Source organism: Agelaius tricolor, unplaced genomic scaffold, assembly GCF_023055355.1.
Source record: "Agelaius tricolor isolate 1412-34295 unplaced genomic scaffold, bAgeTri1.0.p SCAF_4, whole genome shotgun sequence".
Classification (NCBI taxonomy): domain Eukaryota; kingdom Metazoa; phylum Chordata; class Aves; order Passeriformes; family Icteridae; genus Agelaius; species Agelaius tricolor.
The window spans coordinates 57,265,438-57,283,555 of record NW_027269264.1 but is presented as its reverse complement, the minus strand read 5'-3'; the positions used below and the strand labels follow the sequence as shown (position 1 = coordinate 57,283,555).

Sequence of the window (18,118 nt, the reverse complement as noted above, 5' to 3'; positions counted from 1 at the left end):
ATCTTGCTATTGGAAAGATTATAGGGCTTTTCTACTCAATAATATGCGAAGAAAAAGCTGTTTTGCAGCTGTTATTCTAGAACAGTACTTGGTGTGTGACAACCTGAAAAGGAGTCGCTCTTGGAAATTAAAAAAAAAAAAAAAAAGCCTGGAATTAGGTGTGTTATTATTACAGTGGAAGAATGTCCTTATGAGGCTCTTCTAGTGCACTTCACACAGCACCATTGCTGTGGCCAACTCCCCCTCGAGGCTGAGCCCTCAGGTGGTGGGTTTGGCTGAGAAGCTGTGGTGAAAGACTGTGGTCAGGGTGATTTACCCTGAACCTCTGGCATGACTCAAATGTGCTTTTGGGTGTGCTTCCCAAGGAGATGAACAGTCCATACACGTGCTGTCCTTGGCTGGACCAAGAGAGCTGCCAGGTAATCACTTGCTCCACTGCTTGCACTTGTTGTGCACCACACAGGGGCATGTGAAACCAGTGATTTAATTTTAAAATTATAAGATTCTTTTTGGCACAGGGCTCTGTTCATTAGCTGGGTGCAGCACAGGCTTTTAGGGCCTGAAAGGATGCCTGATTTTAAGGGTGATGCAGCTGGGGATAAAGTGTGTCTCTTTGTTCTTGATTGCAAATCGCCTTTGAGCATTTGGATGGAAGGTTGGATTAATCACTGAAGAAATGCTTTTAAAAAGCATGAAAACAAAGCAGAAGCTTTCCCTTGTTGTAAAAGTGCCTACAGCAGAGCAAATACTGTGCATTTCAGCATGAAAATAGACGGTTTAATTATAAAACATTTCTAATGGTGCAGGCTCCTATTTCTGGCATTAGCTTTACATTGCTCCCTTCCTTGTAAATGGGAAGAAGGAGAGGACCTGTTTCCTTCCTGAAAATATTAATTTAGCCAAAACACTTCCCAAGAAAAATTCTGGGAAGAGATTTTTGAGTTGTTCTAATATCTACTAGAAGCTGGGAAGCATCATGAAATTAAATTCAGGTGAGAAGCAGTTTTTGCCTTCAGTATCAAGAGAACCCCATGGGCATGGTTGTATTGGGATAGATTCTCAAAGACTTCTCACTTCTGAGTGAGACTGAGATGAGCCTTTAATTTTTCTGGAGCTCCTGCAAATCCATGTCAGTTATGATTTAGTTAATGAAAAAAAGTCCTTTAATCTCTTCATCACAGCTATTCTGTCTAAATCCTTAATTTTAGAACAGCTCTTCTTATTTAATTTTACAATTAAGTTTGAAACATCTGGGTAAGTACCAACAGCTCCTTCCAGGGCTTTTGGTAGCGCCTATTCTTCTTGCTTGGTGAGCTAGGATAATTCACAGCCCGGCCAGGAATTTCATGGGGAAAGTGCCAAATGCCATCATCATTTCCTTACAAGCCTGGGGGAGGATGGGAGGCAGTTCCAGGGAGACACTTAGATAAGAGCTGCCGCCATCACAAGTGCTCCCTGCTCAGCATCTTCCACAGAAATCTTTCGAAGCAGGTGCTCTTGCATTTGAGGCACCTCCAAAGATCTGTTTCCTGTGGAAAGATAAGCGGGAGGTACAAAAGTTGTCCGTGTAGGTATCAGGGGTGGAGTTGGTGCTGCTTGGCCATTGTGTGGACCATTCATGTTGCCACTGGGCTTGGTTACAGACAGGTCTTGATCTCTGAGCTTGTTTCTGTTTCATCTAGAAACAGGAATGCAGAAAACAAATCCAGTGGCTTAAGAGAACATCTTAAAAATACCTCTACTCAACCTGGATCAGAAATTTTAAAGTCTGGCAATAATTGTTGTGGATTTTCTTAAGTCTTGCTCTTCCAATATCCTCTCAGCACAGTTGAAAATATTCAAGATTTTTGTCCAGTGTTGTTTTCCAACCATCATAGCTTTGGGCAGAGAATTCCTTATCAGCACCAAATAAAAAGCATAAGTAAAATAATCCCACTGGTTTTAATCTTTTCCTGATGGGACAAACAAGTAGAGCTCCTTGCTGTCCCATTGCAGCACAGGTTTTCCTTCCATTCCATCACTCCTGTATCTCTTCTCCAAGTTTTAAAAAATTCTTCCTACCTTGAAGACACTAGTGCTGATCTAATGGCAGATGTGATTTATGGTGAAGGAGTGCAGTTGGTTTTGGTACAGAATATTAAAATCTTGGCTCAGTTCACAGCATTTAAAACACTAGTAGCTCTGTATGTTTAAATTGTGGGGTTTTTCACTTTCTGGTTGTACATCCAGACTCCAGCCTTCTAGTAGAGGTGGAGACAGATGTAATGCAGACAGCTGGAGTAAATGAACAGGGAGAGTAACGAGTGGGGAGTTTTATCAGTTTGTGCATAGAACAGGACTGATTCAGTTGCGACTTACAAGAAAATATTCACTGTGCGTTTGTCCTCATCATTAGCATGTATCTGGCATAGCCAGTGTTTGATAAAATGCCTTAATTTGAACATGCTTGTGTGGAAGACTGAAATCTGTGCTAGGAATGCACGCCAGCTGGGCTGCCTATAAATTTAATCTAGTGGTGACAGCAAAATTATTACTCTTGGGCTCTGGAAACTCTTATTATGGTGTTTACATTGTTGTTTATCATTGGTGCCTTGAGTTCCTTCTGCTGTGTGTAGCTGTTTCCTAAGCAGTGGATACAGGAAGTGAAGGAGCAGGCGGAGGGGATGAGACGTGCTGGGATGATGTGTGTTCTCCCCCTGACAGCAGCAGAATCATCCTGCTTAGCTGTGGCAGCGTATTTCACTTGACAATATGATGGTTGTGTGTTTTGAGATAACACTGTTGAATGCACCAGAATTCAGGAAGCTGAATAATGTTCCAGGATTGGTTGCTGTCAGCATCAGCCCAGCTTTGCAGTTGTGACAAGTGAAAATAGCATTTTTCAGGATTTAGTTCCTGTTCTCATTTTTTTTTTTTTTTATGAGGCAATTGTTGTTAATAGTTGCTAAATATGCTGCTGTTGTATTGCCAAGGGCCCTGGTACATGTCATTCCTCGCTGTACCAGAGGTTCTGTAGTTGTGGGAAGCACTGAAGTGACTCATCATGCTACACGGATTGAGTACAATAAAATTAAAAAAGCCTGATCTATTCACTCAGCTCACATTCACTGTGTCCATGTGAGCTCCTGAAGTGCTGCATCTCTGGGGACAATCAGCAGATTTATTTCCCCAGCAGCTGTGACTTGGTGCTGTGACTTGAGGACAATGATGAAGCCCATTGAAATCTAAAAATAAACCTCCGATTTGATCACCTGATCACTTCCAAGGGCTTTGCTCCTGCAGGTCATGGCCAACAAGTCCAGCTGCTCAGTATTTTCTAAGATTCTGCTGAAAACGTTGATTTAAGGGAAAAGTGAACTCCGGAAAGGGAAAGTTATTCTCTTCTGTAGCAGTGCATTTCTCCTGTGTTTCTGCTACCAGTGTACAAAGGATAAGTGGCAAAGCACAGGGGAACAGATCCTTTAAAGAGCAAAGAGAGGCCGAACAAAGCCCCCTGTCTCCTGCCAGGTGAAATTAATCCCTGCAGGAGCCCTGCCCTGCAGCCAGCAGTAACTCTCTGCCTTGTTCCCTAGCGTATCTGCGACCTGGAAGAAGAAAATGCTCTCCTGAAGCAGGAAAAAGAGGAGCTGAACAGCAGGATCCTCTGTCAGTCTGAAGGTAGGAAAAACTGCCTATGGCATTGTCATGCCTCCATTAGACAAGGGCCTAAGCTTCTCCCCTGCCTTGAAAAGTGCTAATCTTCCTGTGACCCTTTCCTGGTGGCTTTTGTCTCTATTTTGTTGTGCAGGTAGTTCTGTTTGTGCTGTCCTACTGCATGAACAGAGCTACCTGCACAACAGGTAAGGCAGAGGCGAGTTTAATTGGTGAAATACAGAATAAAGTACCTAGCAAGGCTTTTTAGTTCAGTTATGATAAAGCATTTAATGCAGACAGGATGGGAGGCAGTGAAGCTGATGGAGTAGGGAATAGCTGTGTCCCAAGAATAATTAATGAAGGATCCAAGGAGCAGCACAATTCACATTATTGAGCTGTGGCAAAGGATTTGTCTAGTGTGACAAGAGCTTGTAAGTGTTTTTTAAAAGCAGAGGCTTAGCTAACAAGTCACACATATGGGAAGCAACCTGGGAAGATCCCATTTCACAAAAGGGACTCTCCTGCATGTATTGAGCTTTTCTATTTTTTTGTCATCCTTTTCAGCTTTGATTTTGCAGCAGGATTTACAAAGGTCATCCTGCTGTGGATGTAACTACCACTGCTCTGTGGTACTTGTGAAGTGCCTTTTGCTCCTAGCCTAGCACAAAACAAAGGAATGAAGATAACATATTAAGAAGAAACTTGCTGCAAATATTTATTCATCCTTTACAGGATGCTTTTGGAGCATCTAAGATAGGAGAAAGGAAGTGGAGGGGCTTGGTTTGTTATTCACCCATTTAAGACAACACATGGGCTACATTTGCCAGGTTCCTCAGGAAGACAAGGGACCAGGTTTGCTTCCAGAGGGGAGTTTTTAACAAATAACTGAATTTATTTGGATATAAACTTCTTTGAACCCCCACAATCTTGCCATGGCAAATGGTTGATGATGACGCGAGGAAGAGCTGCTGTTGTTGATTTGCTCCTGTGCCAAAGCTGCTGGTGGGGGAAGTTTTTAAATGCAGCAAGTACCACCTTTTCAACCCAATGTATTTCTGTACCGTGCTGGGCTTTTCTTAAGTGGGTTTATGGCTGGTCCATGGGAGCTGGAGCTGACACAGTTAAATAATGGTTTGTAGGTGCTGGAGACTGCTCTTTAACTCAAGGCAAAGGATTGCTCTGCAAACAGAAGCTCTTTCAAATATTGAGGAGACAGATACAGATTGTAATAATCTCTAAATATTAGCAAATACTTACATGTATTTTAAAGGCTCTTAGCAGAGAGTATTTTGTTCATTAGTTGTTGTTGTTGTTGTTGTTGTTCCACATGTTTACAAGAAGCTTGTTTCTCAGCTAAAGTTCATAATTTCTTTTTTTCCCCCCCCTTCCTATTTTAAAGATGAATTTGCACGAAACACAGTTGAGGAAAATATGCAGATGAAGAAAGAGCTGGAAGAAGAGAGATCTCGTTATCAGAACCTGGTAAAAGAGTATGCAAGTCTGGAGCAGAGATATGACAACTTGAGAGATGAAATGACTATTTTTAAGGTAATTAAACTGGAATTATCCCTGTTCCCTTGTGCCCAGGACCTGATGTTGGTGCCTGGATAACGTGGCTCACTTACCCCCAAAACATTTAATAGAACTAGCATTAGTGGGCAGTTTGTGCTTGATATTTCTAAGAATACCTATCTGCACTGGAGCTAAACCTTTTGTGTACCTTGCAAAAGGAGCTTGGTCTTCCATGCTTCTCTGTGAAATGCTTAGAGATGTCTGTGAGCCTCAGCAAAAGCTGGGTCATGCTTGTTGTTGTTTTGCTTTTGTGTCAGTGATGTTCATGTGTAGGTATTGGGTTAAACAAGCAAACAAACAAAACCTCCAGCAATATTACTTCATAATTTCAAAGCCCAGGGTTTTTAGGTTCAGCATTGCTAAAGTGTTAGAAAAACTGTTGAAAATCAGAGCGCTGCTGGATTTGATGGAATTCTGAGTGTTTAAAGAGGAGGGTTCTGTCAGCAGCACAACCTTGAGCTCAGATTTGCATGTTCACACTTACCAGGCATCTGGTGTCATGAAGAGCCTTTAATTCATGCATAATTTTCAAGCTGAGCTTCTGTATCTTTTGCACTTTGAAGTGTTAATATGAATTTTAAGGGTAGGGCATAAAAACTTAGAACATGCAATCTCTGTAAGGTAACTTAAGTATATAGTCACATATTTGCTCTAAAGAAGCAGCACTTGGAGAGGAGTCCTTTAACACTGGGTGGTTTATATGTCTGCATTGTTTCTTGGCAGCAAACACCAGGGCACAGGAGAAACCCATCCAACCAGAGCAGCTTGGAGTCTGATTCCAACAACCCGTCCATCTGCACCTCTGAGATTGGGGACACCGAGGATGTGATACAGCAGGTGGAGGTACAGCAAGTGAGGAGGGAAGGCAGGGGGGCCCTGCTCTGGGCGTGATGGCTGTGGGGTCTGCAGCACAGGGCTGGACAGTGAGGTGTGATGGCTGAAATTGATTCTAGGCTGTAGAAGCACGTCGTTAATTGTGTGAGAGGGACTGCAGGGTTGTGGTGCTCTGGCAGTTCTACTTGTTTGCAGCATCAGGGCTCTAAAAATAATACAGTGCTGTCTTTGGGCCATACCAGCTTGAAGACTGATGAAAATTCATCACAGCAGTTACACCCAGTGCTGATGGATCATGACTGTATCATGATCCCTCTCTGCAAGGACACCAGAATTCATTGGCCTCTTGCCCCAAGCATTTTCATTCCCATGCATCTTCACAGATGCTTTGCTGGCCAGCACAGCCCTGTAATCAAATCAACAGTCTCCTAATGGAGAAAAGAGCAGAACAAATTATTCCTTGGCTCTCAAGAATCCTGTGGAAAAGGGAAATGTGTTTTTTACTTACATCTGATGGAGTAGGCTGCTTTTTAAACTCCACTTTTTTTACTCTTGAGCACTTATGGGTGATCAGTGTCCCTACAGTCAGCCCTACCCTTGCAGGACCACGTTTTGTGTCCCAATACACACCTGCAGAAGCCCCCATTTCCCTTTGCTGACTGCTGTATTATATTGCTTTGGTATTCTTGAACAGCTCTGAAAGCATTTTCTGAAGTAAAAATAATCAGTACTGACAATGCTTTGATATAAAATATTCCAGGTGCAGCAGTTAAAAAACCCCAACAAATAAACACCTGACTAAAAGGGACATTTTTGATGTTTTTAGCCCCATCACCTACTTATGTGTCGGGCTGTTAAGCATTCAGTGATGTATGAAAACAAGTCAGGTATTTTACTGACATTAAATGGACATTAAATGTGGATTTGCTTTTTGGAAGTACAGGTGTTTCTTAGGCTGCTCTTGTTCCTGGCTGTGGGTGATGTACAGTCAGGGCGCATCTGGCACTGTGCGTGGGTGTAGAACTTGACTCTGAGATCTTTTCTTTTTTTCCCCTCCCTCCTGTTCTGCTCCAGGAGATTGGGATGGAGAAAGCAGCCATGGACATGACCCTCTTCCTAAAGCTACAGAAGCGAGTGAGGGAGCTTGAGCTGGAGAGGAAGAAGCTGCAAGCCCAGCTGGAGAAAAAGGAGCAAGAGAGCAAGAAATCCCAGGCAAGAGGCATCTTTTCATGGATACTAGTATTTCATATTTGTAACTGGCTTTCCTTGATTGCCTGAGGCCATATGATGTAGGAATTTAGCTTTGGGAGTGACAAGTTCAGCATAAGAGGCTACAAATCCTTCTGGAAAATGGAGATAAACTTTTTTTTTGTCCACTAAGGACAATTGGACAGGAGAACTGCTTTATTTATTTGTTTAAACAAACTAGTTGTAACATATTTAGGGAAGTATCTTAAGCTTCTTGAAAGCAATGAAATGTGGAATCAATTTCGGCACACATTATTCCACCAGCACTGACCCTGTGTCTCACGTGTGGCACCCTGCACGTTCAACAGCTCTCCCTTTTGGATGATTTCTGTTATTCAAGCATTTCTTTGCTGTCCTGACTTCCCTCCATCCAGCAGTGTGTGGCATGAACTGAAAAGCACTTCAGTCAGTCAGGCTGGTGTCCCCAGTTTGGTTTTATTATCATCTCTGTGTTTTGGTTAGGTTTTTTCCCTCAGTAATGATCACAGAGAGGAATACAGGTTAAAAGTAGTGTAGTAAATCATAAATATCAGGATAGCTGTTAGAAGAATGGGTTCTTAATTTCTGTTGCAAGGCAGGGATAGTCTTTTGCTGCATTCTTCTTTCCTTGTGAAAAAAACCACAAAAAACCAAACAAAAAACAACCCCAAACCTCCTAAAATTTGAGTTGCTTGCTTGAAAGAAAATTAAAACCACATTTATTAAAAAAAACTAAGATTACTGGCAGCCCAGTGGTAACTCAGGGGGCAGGAGTCTGTGAATCTGAAAATACAGCTCTCTAGGTTGTGGTGAGCTGACTTCTGGGCTGGGGGGTTTCAGTAGCAGATCTCTTGTATGTGCTTTCCCTGCCATCTGTAGCCAAGGCTCTGCGGCTTGTCAGAGGCCAGAGTGTGCTATGGAACAGCTGCTGTGTGCTTGGTGTCCTGAAGCACTGAAGATGCTCTTTTACAAATTGCTGGGCAAATGCCATCCCTCTTGGGATACGTATTTGGAATTTCTGGGGCTCCTGTTGCTTTGTTTGGGAATTATTTTCATTATTACTCTCCAGTGTGAGATCAGTGTACCTTAGAACACATGCAGTAGGAGACACAACAAAATCATCAACAGTAATTATTTACTTGCTTCACTAGATATCCTTATTGATCACCCCTAGCAATTTGCAGGAAAGACATGGAACAGGAGACTTCCCCAGCCTCTCATTCCTGCTGCAGGAGGATTAAAAACCTGTTTTCCAACTGCTGTGTTGGAGATTGTTCCCTTAATGACTGTCATTGTTTGAAAGCTGCAGTGAGGCACAGATATTAATGAGAGATTAAACCATTTTCTCCTGGAGTGTCCTCTGCCCCACTGGTGTTGCTGGGATGCTGTCTAATGGAAATTAATGACTTTATTATGGTCGAGCTGGCCAGCAGGGCTGAATGCTGATGGAGACGTGCCCAGCTACCCTGTGCTGTGTGCCAGTTCTTCTGCCTGATCCTAAATACAAATTTACTCTTTAATCTGCACAGGTAAATGAAATAAAGACTGAAGTGACTTCAGAACATGAAGATTTTGCATACAACAGCTTGAAGGTGAGTGAGAGGCTTCTCCTTAGTGCTGTAACCTACTGCATGGCTCCAGCAGCCCAAACAAATGATGTGGACGTGATAATAATCCAAAACCTGCTGTAATCAGCTCTGCTAGAGAGGGTAGTTGGAAAACTGTAGTTTTCCATCCTCTCCTGGGCCTGGGATGGGCTCACATATGTTTCTCTCTGGGGTGACATCTGTTTTCTGCTGATCGACCTGTCTCTGAGTCATCCATGGAGGTAACGAACCCACCTGAGTTGAAGGGGGCTTTTTCCATGGCAGGTATTCCCTCTGGGACTTTGTTGGGCTCCCTTTGACAGGCACTGCAGGTCTCAGCAGTTGGCTTTGCAGCAGGTGTAAACTCTTATGGGCTGTTTCTTGTTCCAGACTTCACCTCTGCTTCTTAGCCACGTTCTATGCTATCCCAAGGTGCCACCCAGGTCAAACCCAGATAAATCTGTGGAGTGATTTGAGCCTCCTTAAATGGCTCCATCTCCCAGCAGAAGTGCTGGCTGACCACAGTCATCCTGTGTCTTCTCAGTGTTGCCCTACCCTAGAATTTGTCTTGCCCCCAAGCTCAAAATCCTGACAGTTTCTGTCCCCATCACTTTATCCCTGTGACAATCAGAGCAACTGAAACCTCCTGGGCTCCTACTGCAGCTTCTGTAGCTTCTATCCTCCTGCTCTAACTGTGTTCAAATACTTCTGGCCTTAACTGTCTTACACCAATTTTTATGTCCTGCTTATCCTCAGAAAACCAGTTTCTAGTATAGTGTTACTAAGGGAAATTTTTTATGCTGTTGTTCTTTTCAGTGCAGACCTAACTTTCTGGTGTTCCTTCTCTCCCTATCCCATTAACAAATATTGCAAGGCAACTGAGAAGTCCAGAGGAACATATGTTTTCCAGAATAGCATGATGCTGAACCATCTGTCAGTAGTAATACCAATTTTTCCTTCTGCATCATCTCCTCCAAAGGATGCCAAAAAAGCAGAAATTAGAGATGGAAAGGATGTCCAACCCTCACTAAGCCCTTAGAGTATCGGTAGATTTTTATGACACTTAATAATCCAATTTTATTTTCCTAACATGGTATTGGTGTTGCTCTGGCTAAATGTGCTGTTCGTGGTGGAGGGAAACCCCCCTGAATTTCCTTAGTACCTGTGCATAGCCCCTTGGAGAAGAAGACTGGCCAGGTCATTGCCCAAGTGTCTTCTAGCTGGTTAAACATACTTGTGGAAGGTTTAAGTTTCTTGACCCTGTAAAGCAAAGTGGAGTTGGAAGGTGGAAACCCAGCAGATGAGAGCCACCACCTCCTTAAATGGCTTCTGGAATTCCAACTTCTGTATGAGTTCACAAACTGTGTTTTCTTCAAGGTTTAACCCTGGAAGTTCAGAGTGGAAATACTGATTTTGGATTTTTCTACTTTCTGCATACTGACATACTAGCATTCATAGTTCTACATACCTATCAGATTTTAAAAATTGTTAAATGTTAAATTTTTAACAAATTTACCAATTAATGTTATTACTATTTCATAAGAATAGGTGGCATGTGTTGCTAAAAATGCAGGGTTCTTTAAACTTTAGTCTAAAATAGAGGGGAAATGAACCTGCGGGGAATTCACACTCCCTGTAGGAGTGTTTTCCTGAGAAGGACCACTGAAAAAGACAGACAATTACACTTCCCAGCTGTTCTCCCCACATCTAAACACAGGAAACAGCCTGAAATCTCTGCCTGCAATGCAAGAGTGACTTACTGCTGATTTTGAGGGCTTCTTTTCCCTCCTTCCCCCTTGACAGCTGCTTCCAAGGCTATGACAAAGCTATTCTTCTTTTCTCTTTCTCCTGCTAATTTATAGCTCAAGTATTTGTACTATCTCTGGCTCCTTAAAGAGTTTCTTGTGAATATGTTTATTTTTCATTTTTACCAGCTTAAAAAGACTTTATCTTGGGGAAATAGTCTGAGGTGCCTAAAAGCTCACACAGGGGACAGTCTTTCTTTGGATGCTCTTGAATGGCTTGTGAGGTACCAGTTAGTCAGCCATGGACAGGGACACCTTTCCCTGGACCAGGCTGCTCCCACCTGGCCTGGGACTCTTCCAGGGATCCAGGGGCAGCCACAGCTCTCTGGGCACCCTGGGCCAGGCAGGGCCTCACCACCCTCACAGACAGGAATATTTTTCCTCCTTTCTGATCTAAACCTTCTCTCTTTCACTTTGGACAAGATGAGCTTCAAGGTTACTTAACTTAGAAACTATTTCCTCACTATTTTAAAGAAAGATTCCATATTTTTATGTCCCATTTCAGACATTTTTGGCACTCACAGCCCCTCAAGCAGGACAACATAAGGTGTTGGTGCTACTGGATGGCTGTGCAGGTTTGGCTTCTGCAACCAGCACATGGTCTGATACTTCATATGTGTCTGCTGTCCTCTAGCTTGGTGTCTTGGTGTAATTATTACTGTAATTATTACTGTCATGACACCCACGATGGCAGGGATTTGCCTTTGGATTTAGCATCTGGTGGGGAGCCTGTTCTTGGTGCAGATTATGATGGAGGGAAGTGAGTGAGGCACAGTGCTCCGTTAGGGAGGCTCGTCTGGTTTTTTAGTTTTGTAAGACTGAAATGTGTGAAACTTGAGCTAACACTGATAAATGTACAGGCAGAAGTTACCTGTCCTTTGTAATGGAGAAATACATTTCTCAGGAGTTGCTGTCCCAAAATACACCCAGCCAGATGTTTGGTTAATCATTATCCAGGAATGCAAAACGGAGTTACGTCCCTCAGATATGCCAGTGAAAAATGTGTCTTCCTTGTTTTTTCAAGCTGGGAAAGTGGCAGTGGGAATGAAAGAAACCTTTGCTCTGATTCCATGTTCCTGAGCAACCTGTTCTAGTGGCAGCTGTCCCTGCAGCTGGACTAGATGGCCTTTAAAGGTCCTTCTAACTCACACATTCTAGGATTCCAAGCAGGAACATGATGCATAATTCAGTTTCTCACTTGTTTCATGCCTTAGAATTGGCAGCTCATTATAAATGAGCTGCATGGAGGATTTAATTTTCTTTTCCTGCAGAGTACCAGAAAAGGAGGGAGGGGGCAAAATCCTGGCATGGCAGTGCTAACCTGTGACTTAGGCAGGCTCACACTTCTCCCAGCACTGCTCTGTAGGCCCTTTGCTAAAGAGTGAAGATATTTCCATCACCATTAGTGCTCGGGTTACCCTGTCAGAGCTCTTTAACACTGCATCTGTTGGGACAAGTGTGAGTTCAAGTGCAGGGCATTCTGACTGTAAAATTTTTTGGTCATATTTATTTGTCAGATATTTGTCTAATAAATCAGCATGACTGGCCTATGCTGAAGAAAGAGCATTTTTCATTTTGCCAGTAGAAATCTCCACATCCATAGCATTTTATTTTAGCTTCTGATCTTCCATGGCAAGTGCTGATGCAAAAAAGGTGTGCGAGCTGGGGACAGAAGGTGTTTTAACACTGCTCTATGAAATCTACAAAGAAAGGAGCAAGGAATAAACTTAAATGTAAATTTTGAAAGGAGTGTATGGTAGGGGCTCTTGGAGCAGGGTTATTGGTACTTGCTTTCTTTCCTGGTCTTCCTGGCTTTGTTTCTAACCAGAGCAGAGCTTGAAATGACCAGGCCTTGGAGTTAGCAGTGTGGCTGACCCATTACAAAAAAGAGAGAGAGAAAGGGACACAAAGAGTAGGAGGACAAAGGTTAAGGAAAAGGAAAGCAGAGGTCTTAGCCAGCAAATAACAAACCCACAGAAGAGTTATTTTAGTAGAAAAGCAAGTAACTGCTTTCACCATCAGTGAGAGGTGATGTAGCAGGAAAAGTTAAACCCAGTTTGATACCAATTCCCACCATGCACACACTTCCAACTCCTGCTTTAAACACCAGTTACAGAAAAGCCCATGTCTCATATACATGGTTAATGTGAGATATCAGAATCGATGGATCTAAGGCATTTCTTATCCTTTTTTTTTTCATGACAGCTGCTATAAAGTACCTGAATATGCCCCATTACTGATGGTGTCTGTTCAGCTAGGAGCATGCTGCCCAGATGCCAGATCAGCTATTCTGCTCACACCTCTGCTGTGATAAGCCGTGCTATTTATAATTTGTAAGGATTTATAATTACAACACCCGTTTCCTATGGAAATGGGGTTTACACAGCTGTGCTAGCTACACACTGTGTAAATTGTATAAATTGCCCCCATCCCCCCCCAGCCATTTTTGGATTCATTAGCTTGACTCAGCCCAAGCTGATAATGAAGCAGAGATCCCAGAGATAGGAGGGGTTGTGAAAGGAAGCTGTGGAAAAGCTCAGTAAGCAGCAGGGAGATGAGGCACGTGGGTGACGGTGGGGAATGATCTTGTGCTTTTGTAGACACTGAGAATCCACATGGATGGGGTTGGTCCCTAGGAAAGAGCTGACCCCTCATCAAACAGCAGACGTTGCCAGCTCAGGTGCAGGGCTGTTGGTTTGTGCTGTGTGGGACAAGGGTCCTGTTGGGGCTTGGTGTTGCCTGAGAAGTCTGGGGGCGTGGGGACAGGAGGGAGCACTCCTGGGTGGCACCATGCAGCAGCCAGAGGTGGAGGGTCATGCAAAGAGAGGTGGGCTGTTGTGAACAGGACTACAAGGAGTCTGGCTCACAGCTAGTCTGTGACCCACAGCAAAGACTGATGGTTTTGAGCTTGAAGAGGCTAGGTTTAGATGGGATATTGGGAAGAAGTTCTTGGCTGTGAGGGTGGTGAGGCTCTGGTGCAGGTTGCCCAGAAAAGCTGCCCCTGGATCCCTGGCAGTGTCCCAGGCCAGGTTGGATGGGGCTTGGAGCCACCTGGGCTAGTGGAAGTGTCCCTGCCCATGGCAGGGGGTGGAACAGGATGAGCTTTAAGGTCCCTTCCAACCCAAATCATTCCATGATTCTGTGATTGCACCATGTGCAGGAGCAAATAGCTGACCCAGCAGGGATTATCCAGGTGGGTTTTGGGTGGTGGCAGGGAGCTGCCAAATGTTGTGCTGCCACCTGCAAGCAAAGCTTCATGGTGACAGACTAAAATAAAGGCTGTCCTAGCTGCCAGAGCTCTATTCTTCTGTCTTCTGCTGCCATGCAAAAGTGAGTAAGCCCTTCAGTTTATCTCAGCTAAGATGTTATTCAGGAGAATCAGTTGGCATCAAACTAGCACAGTGTTGGCCCTGCCTGTCAAATGCCAATGGCCAAGGAGACATCAGGGTGAGAAAATCCTCCAGCTATAAACACTGCACTGGGGTGGGGGAATTACAAAAGAAGAGGGAATTCAGAGGCCCATGGCTCACCTAAGGGATGCCTGCCATGATGACAAACAAGCATCTTCCAGCTTGTTTGGGCAAACAAGCATCTTCCAGCTTATCTAATGAATATGAAAGGTGAGCTGAATGTTGTGGGGGTTGTGTGAATTCATTGATTCAGAAGGAAAAGAGGTGGAGGAGAAAAGAGCATGCTTAGCTTCTTTAACAGACTGCTTTTGTGTTTAGAAATAGTGTCAACAAATAAAAAATATCATCGTGTAGTGTTGTTACTAAATAGCAACAGGCTGCTGACTAAAGCAAAAACCTTCCCTGAACCACAGATGGCTGGGCTGGCAGCAAAACCCAGATCCTGGCTTGCATTGATCTGTAACCATCAATAATTGAGTCAGCCTAGAGGCATCTCAAAACAGGATGAGGCACCACAGTTTATTTAAACTGCTTAATGGCTTGATGTTTTCCAGAGGCAAGAGCTGGAGTCGGAGAACAAGAAGCTGAAAAATGAGCTCAATGAGCTGAGGAAGGCCATTGCAGACCACGCCACCCAGAACAACTCCAATGACGTGCAGGACGGCTACAACCTCCTCCTGAACCAGCTGAAATCGGCCAACGAGGAGCTGGAGGTGCGCAAGGAGGAGGTGCTCATCCTCAGGTCACAGATCATGAAGGCTGCCCAGCAGAAAGAGACTGGGAAAAACATGGTAAAGGAGAGGGTAATGGATTTTCTTTTTTCCTTCTTCTCCTCTGTTGGTGGAGATTCGCTGTCTGCCTGAGGAATGCCATTCCTGCTCTGGTGGGCAGGATGGCACAGGGAGGTTATGGGGTTGTGCAGGGATACAGGGTCTCCTGCCTGGGGGTAAAATGCAATCCCTGGTATTTCAGACAGCCCAGGACTATCTGTGCCATGATACTGTTAAAGGGTGCCTACCTCCACACCTCATGAGGTTAAACCACCCCACACCACCTCTGCACCACTGTGTGTGGTTCAGTATGTTCCTGGTGATGTTTTACAGCAATAATCTTTTTCTGGAAGGAGCTGGGGTTAGAAAAAATAATTTCTAGACCAGATTCTTCTCACTTCGGGCTGGTGCAGCTGTAATGTGTTTCTTCTGACATGGAGGCAAGAAGGGAGCCTGTCTCTCAAACAGCTGGGATGGGATTTGTATTTAGAGCATATTCCAAAGGAAGGGCACATTTTCCAGAAACTCAATCTTTATTGATTTGCTATCTTATCATTCCTCAAGGTTTTGGTGTGTTTTGTATTTCAAACCAAGCCAAGCACCCTGCTTATCCTCTTCCCAAGCTCACTGCATCTTTCTTCCATCTCTTATCTCTCCTGCTGCATGTGTGTGGATTCACAGAAACTCAGTAGTGTGGTGGATGCCCCAGGGATGCTTTTAATAGAATAAATGGGAGTTGTTTGGTGTCAGGAACTTTCAGGGCTGGGCAGAGTTTTAAAGCAGGAAGTCACATGGGTGTTTTGCACGTTGACTTTAGGAGAGCATCTCCCCCAATGCCAGCTGGCCCAACAGTGACCGGCACGTTGACCAGGAGGACGCGATCGAAGCCTACCAGGGCATGTGTGAGACCAACCGGTAAGTGTGGCACAGACCTCGCCAGCACGGGGGGGATTCTGTGTCAGAGAGGGACACACACCAAAATCAATCTGTTCCAGAGGCCTCCCAGCCTCTGGACTGTGCTTTGGACTCAAGGGTGGGCCATAAAGGTGAAACCAAGGACACATGTCTTATGGAATTGTAGAATTCCAGAATGGTTTGGGCTGAAAGAGGCCTTTTAGATCATCTGGTTCCAGTCAGATACTGAGCAGGTGGAAAAGCAAACATGGAAGTGAGCAAAACCAGGTTTTGACTTTGCTTCCAGTATGGAAATAGCAGGAAGACTAAGATTTGGAACTGTATTTGTATTTATTTCATAGAACTCACAGAATTCACAGAATAGCTAGGTTGGAAGAGACCTTCAAGATCATTGAGTCCAACCCAGCCCCAACACCTCAACTAAACCCTGGCACCCAGTGCCACATCCAGGCTTTGTTTAAACACACCCAGGGATGGTGACTCCACTACCTCCCCCAGGCAGGCCATTCCAGAACTTTATCACTCTTTCTGTGAAAAACTTTTTCCTAATATCCAACCTCTATTTCTCTTGGCACAGCTTGAGACTGTGTCCTCCGGTTCTGTCAGTGCTGTCTGGAGAAAGAGCCCAACCCCACCTGACTACAGCCACCTTTCAGGGCCCTATAGAGAGTGATAAGGCCACCCCTGAGTCTCCTTTTCTCCAGGCTGAACAGCCCCCAGCTCTCTCAGTTGCTCCTCAGGTATCTCGTACCATGTTGGGAAGATGCCACAGATCCCTTCTGTTTTCCCAGAGGCAAAAGCCCATTGTGGTTAACTGAGCTAACAAACATGCGGTATTCCCTGAAAACACTCACATTATTGATATTCTTGCACCCAAACTGAGTGTCAGGAACAATTGTTTTATTGCCAGTTTATTGCAATGAGGGATAATACTTTGAACATGTGTCTGTCATGACACATGTTCAATAACAATGGGCTGATATTGCCAAGCATTAAATCAGTCCTTGCAGCTGCTCAGGAGGATATAAAGTAATAAAGCAGTATCTGGCAAGAAGAAAAAATTACATGGATTAAACAGCAAGATATTATGAAAAGCAAATTTTTATTTTTCTTCAAGGAAATAGAATGTTTATCTTTTTTTTTCTCTTGACAAATACAGATGTTTGAATATTTTTTTTCCCTAAATAATTTCCATTCAGCAAGGAAGAAGACCCAGCCATTGTGGATTAATGGCTTTTAATAACACAATATGGTTTGCTACTTTGTAGAGTGGTTGCAGAAGGTTGTTAACATACCAGGCTGGGACCTGACTTAATGAGTATTTTATTCACACCTGTATGAATATGAGGAAGGGCCCATTTAAGTGGAGCTTAAAACCCTGGTGGCTCAACTGAGGCTGTTCTGCCTGCTTTCACCAGGTCTGGAGGCCTGGAGTAGTAGGGATTGATGGGGTCCAGGACTCCTGTGACATTGGTTTCTCACCTGGGCATCATGTCTGGCTAAATCAGGCTAGTCTTTGTGGTTTTTTTTTAATTTGCTGTGGAATATTTGCTTTCCTGAAGTGAACTTGCTGATGAAATTTCTGCCCCTCCTGCAGCAGAGGTGATGAGATTAATTTGCACATCACATTCTTGTCAGTAAATCAGTGGAGCTCAGTGTGCTTTCTGCAGCAAGGAGTAGGTTTCGGTCACTTAATGAATTCTATTGAATTCTATGAATTTTCTCTTCTTTCCTTCTTTTTCCTTCTTTCCAACATTCTCCTGGAGCCGTTGGTGCTCATACGAGTCGTGAAATGCCATTGTTGGGCACAACTTTAATTACTCCCTAAATTTTCCATTGTGCATGGAAGGTTAGTTTGTGCTCAAGGGCTGGTGAAGGAGTTAAAATAAGGGTTGCTGCTTTCACAGGTAATGTGTCTGACCCAGGGGTGTCACTGATCCCCAGTATAAATTAATACCTGGCCATACTGGTGCACATTGCCTTCTGCAGCCTGCCAGGAGGCTCCAGTCCTCCTCCCAGCATTCTGGTTTCCACACTTGACTTCTACAGAAAGAACTAAATTGTAGAATCATTTAGGCTCAAAAAGATGTCTTGAGGTTCAGCTCTTCCCCCAGCACTGCAAAGGCCAGCACTAAACCATGTGCCACATCCACATGGATTTGAAATCCCTCCAGAGCCTATAAGTTTCCAGGACCTAATTTTCCACAGGAGTACAAATCTCTTTCCTTGCAATTGCATGGGTGAGCTGCAGTTCTAAGAAGTTTGTGTGATCTGGCCTTGGTGGATTTTGGTCTCTCAAGTTTTGGGAGGGGAAAACTGCAGTCTCCAGGGTCAGTTCATTATTCTCTCATCTGCCTCTTGTGTGA

The 18,118-nt window shown here is 44.0% G+C and overlaps 1 protein-coding gene across 4 annotated transcripts in view; it reads left to right on the top strand.

Annotated features, from left to right (window-relative positions):
* The window catches only part of MYO5B (myosin VB), a 146,896-nt gene that overhangs the window by 108,925 nt on the left and 19,853 nt on the right, over positions 1 to 18,118 (top strand). For 2 of the 4 annotated variants that reach the window (XM_071425874.1, XM_071425872.1), the window contains exons 23-29: positions 3,573 to 3,657; positions 5,033 to 5,181; positions 5,929 to 6,048; positions 7,114 to 7,251; positions 8,796 to 8,858; positions 14,622 to 14,858; positions 15,655 to 15,752. In XM_071425874.1, the coding sequence (XP_071281975.1) occupies positions 3,573 to 3,657; positions 5,033 to 5,181; positions 5,929 to 6,048; positions 7,114 to 7,251; positions 8,796 to 8,858; positions 14,622 to 14,858; positions 15,655 to 15,752 (890 nt within the window). Of the gene's footprint in view, positions 1 to 3,572; positions 3,658 to 5,032; positions 5,182 to 5,928; positions 6,049 to 7,113; positions 7,252 to 8,795; positions 8,859 to 14,621; positions 14,871 to 15,654; positions 15,753 to 18,118 lie in introns of all 4 variants that reach the window. The other 2 variants (XM_071425873.1, XM_071425871.1) reach the window with 1 other exon arrangement.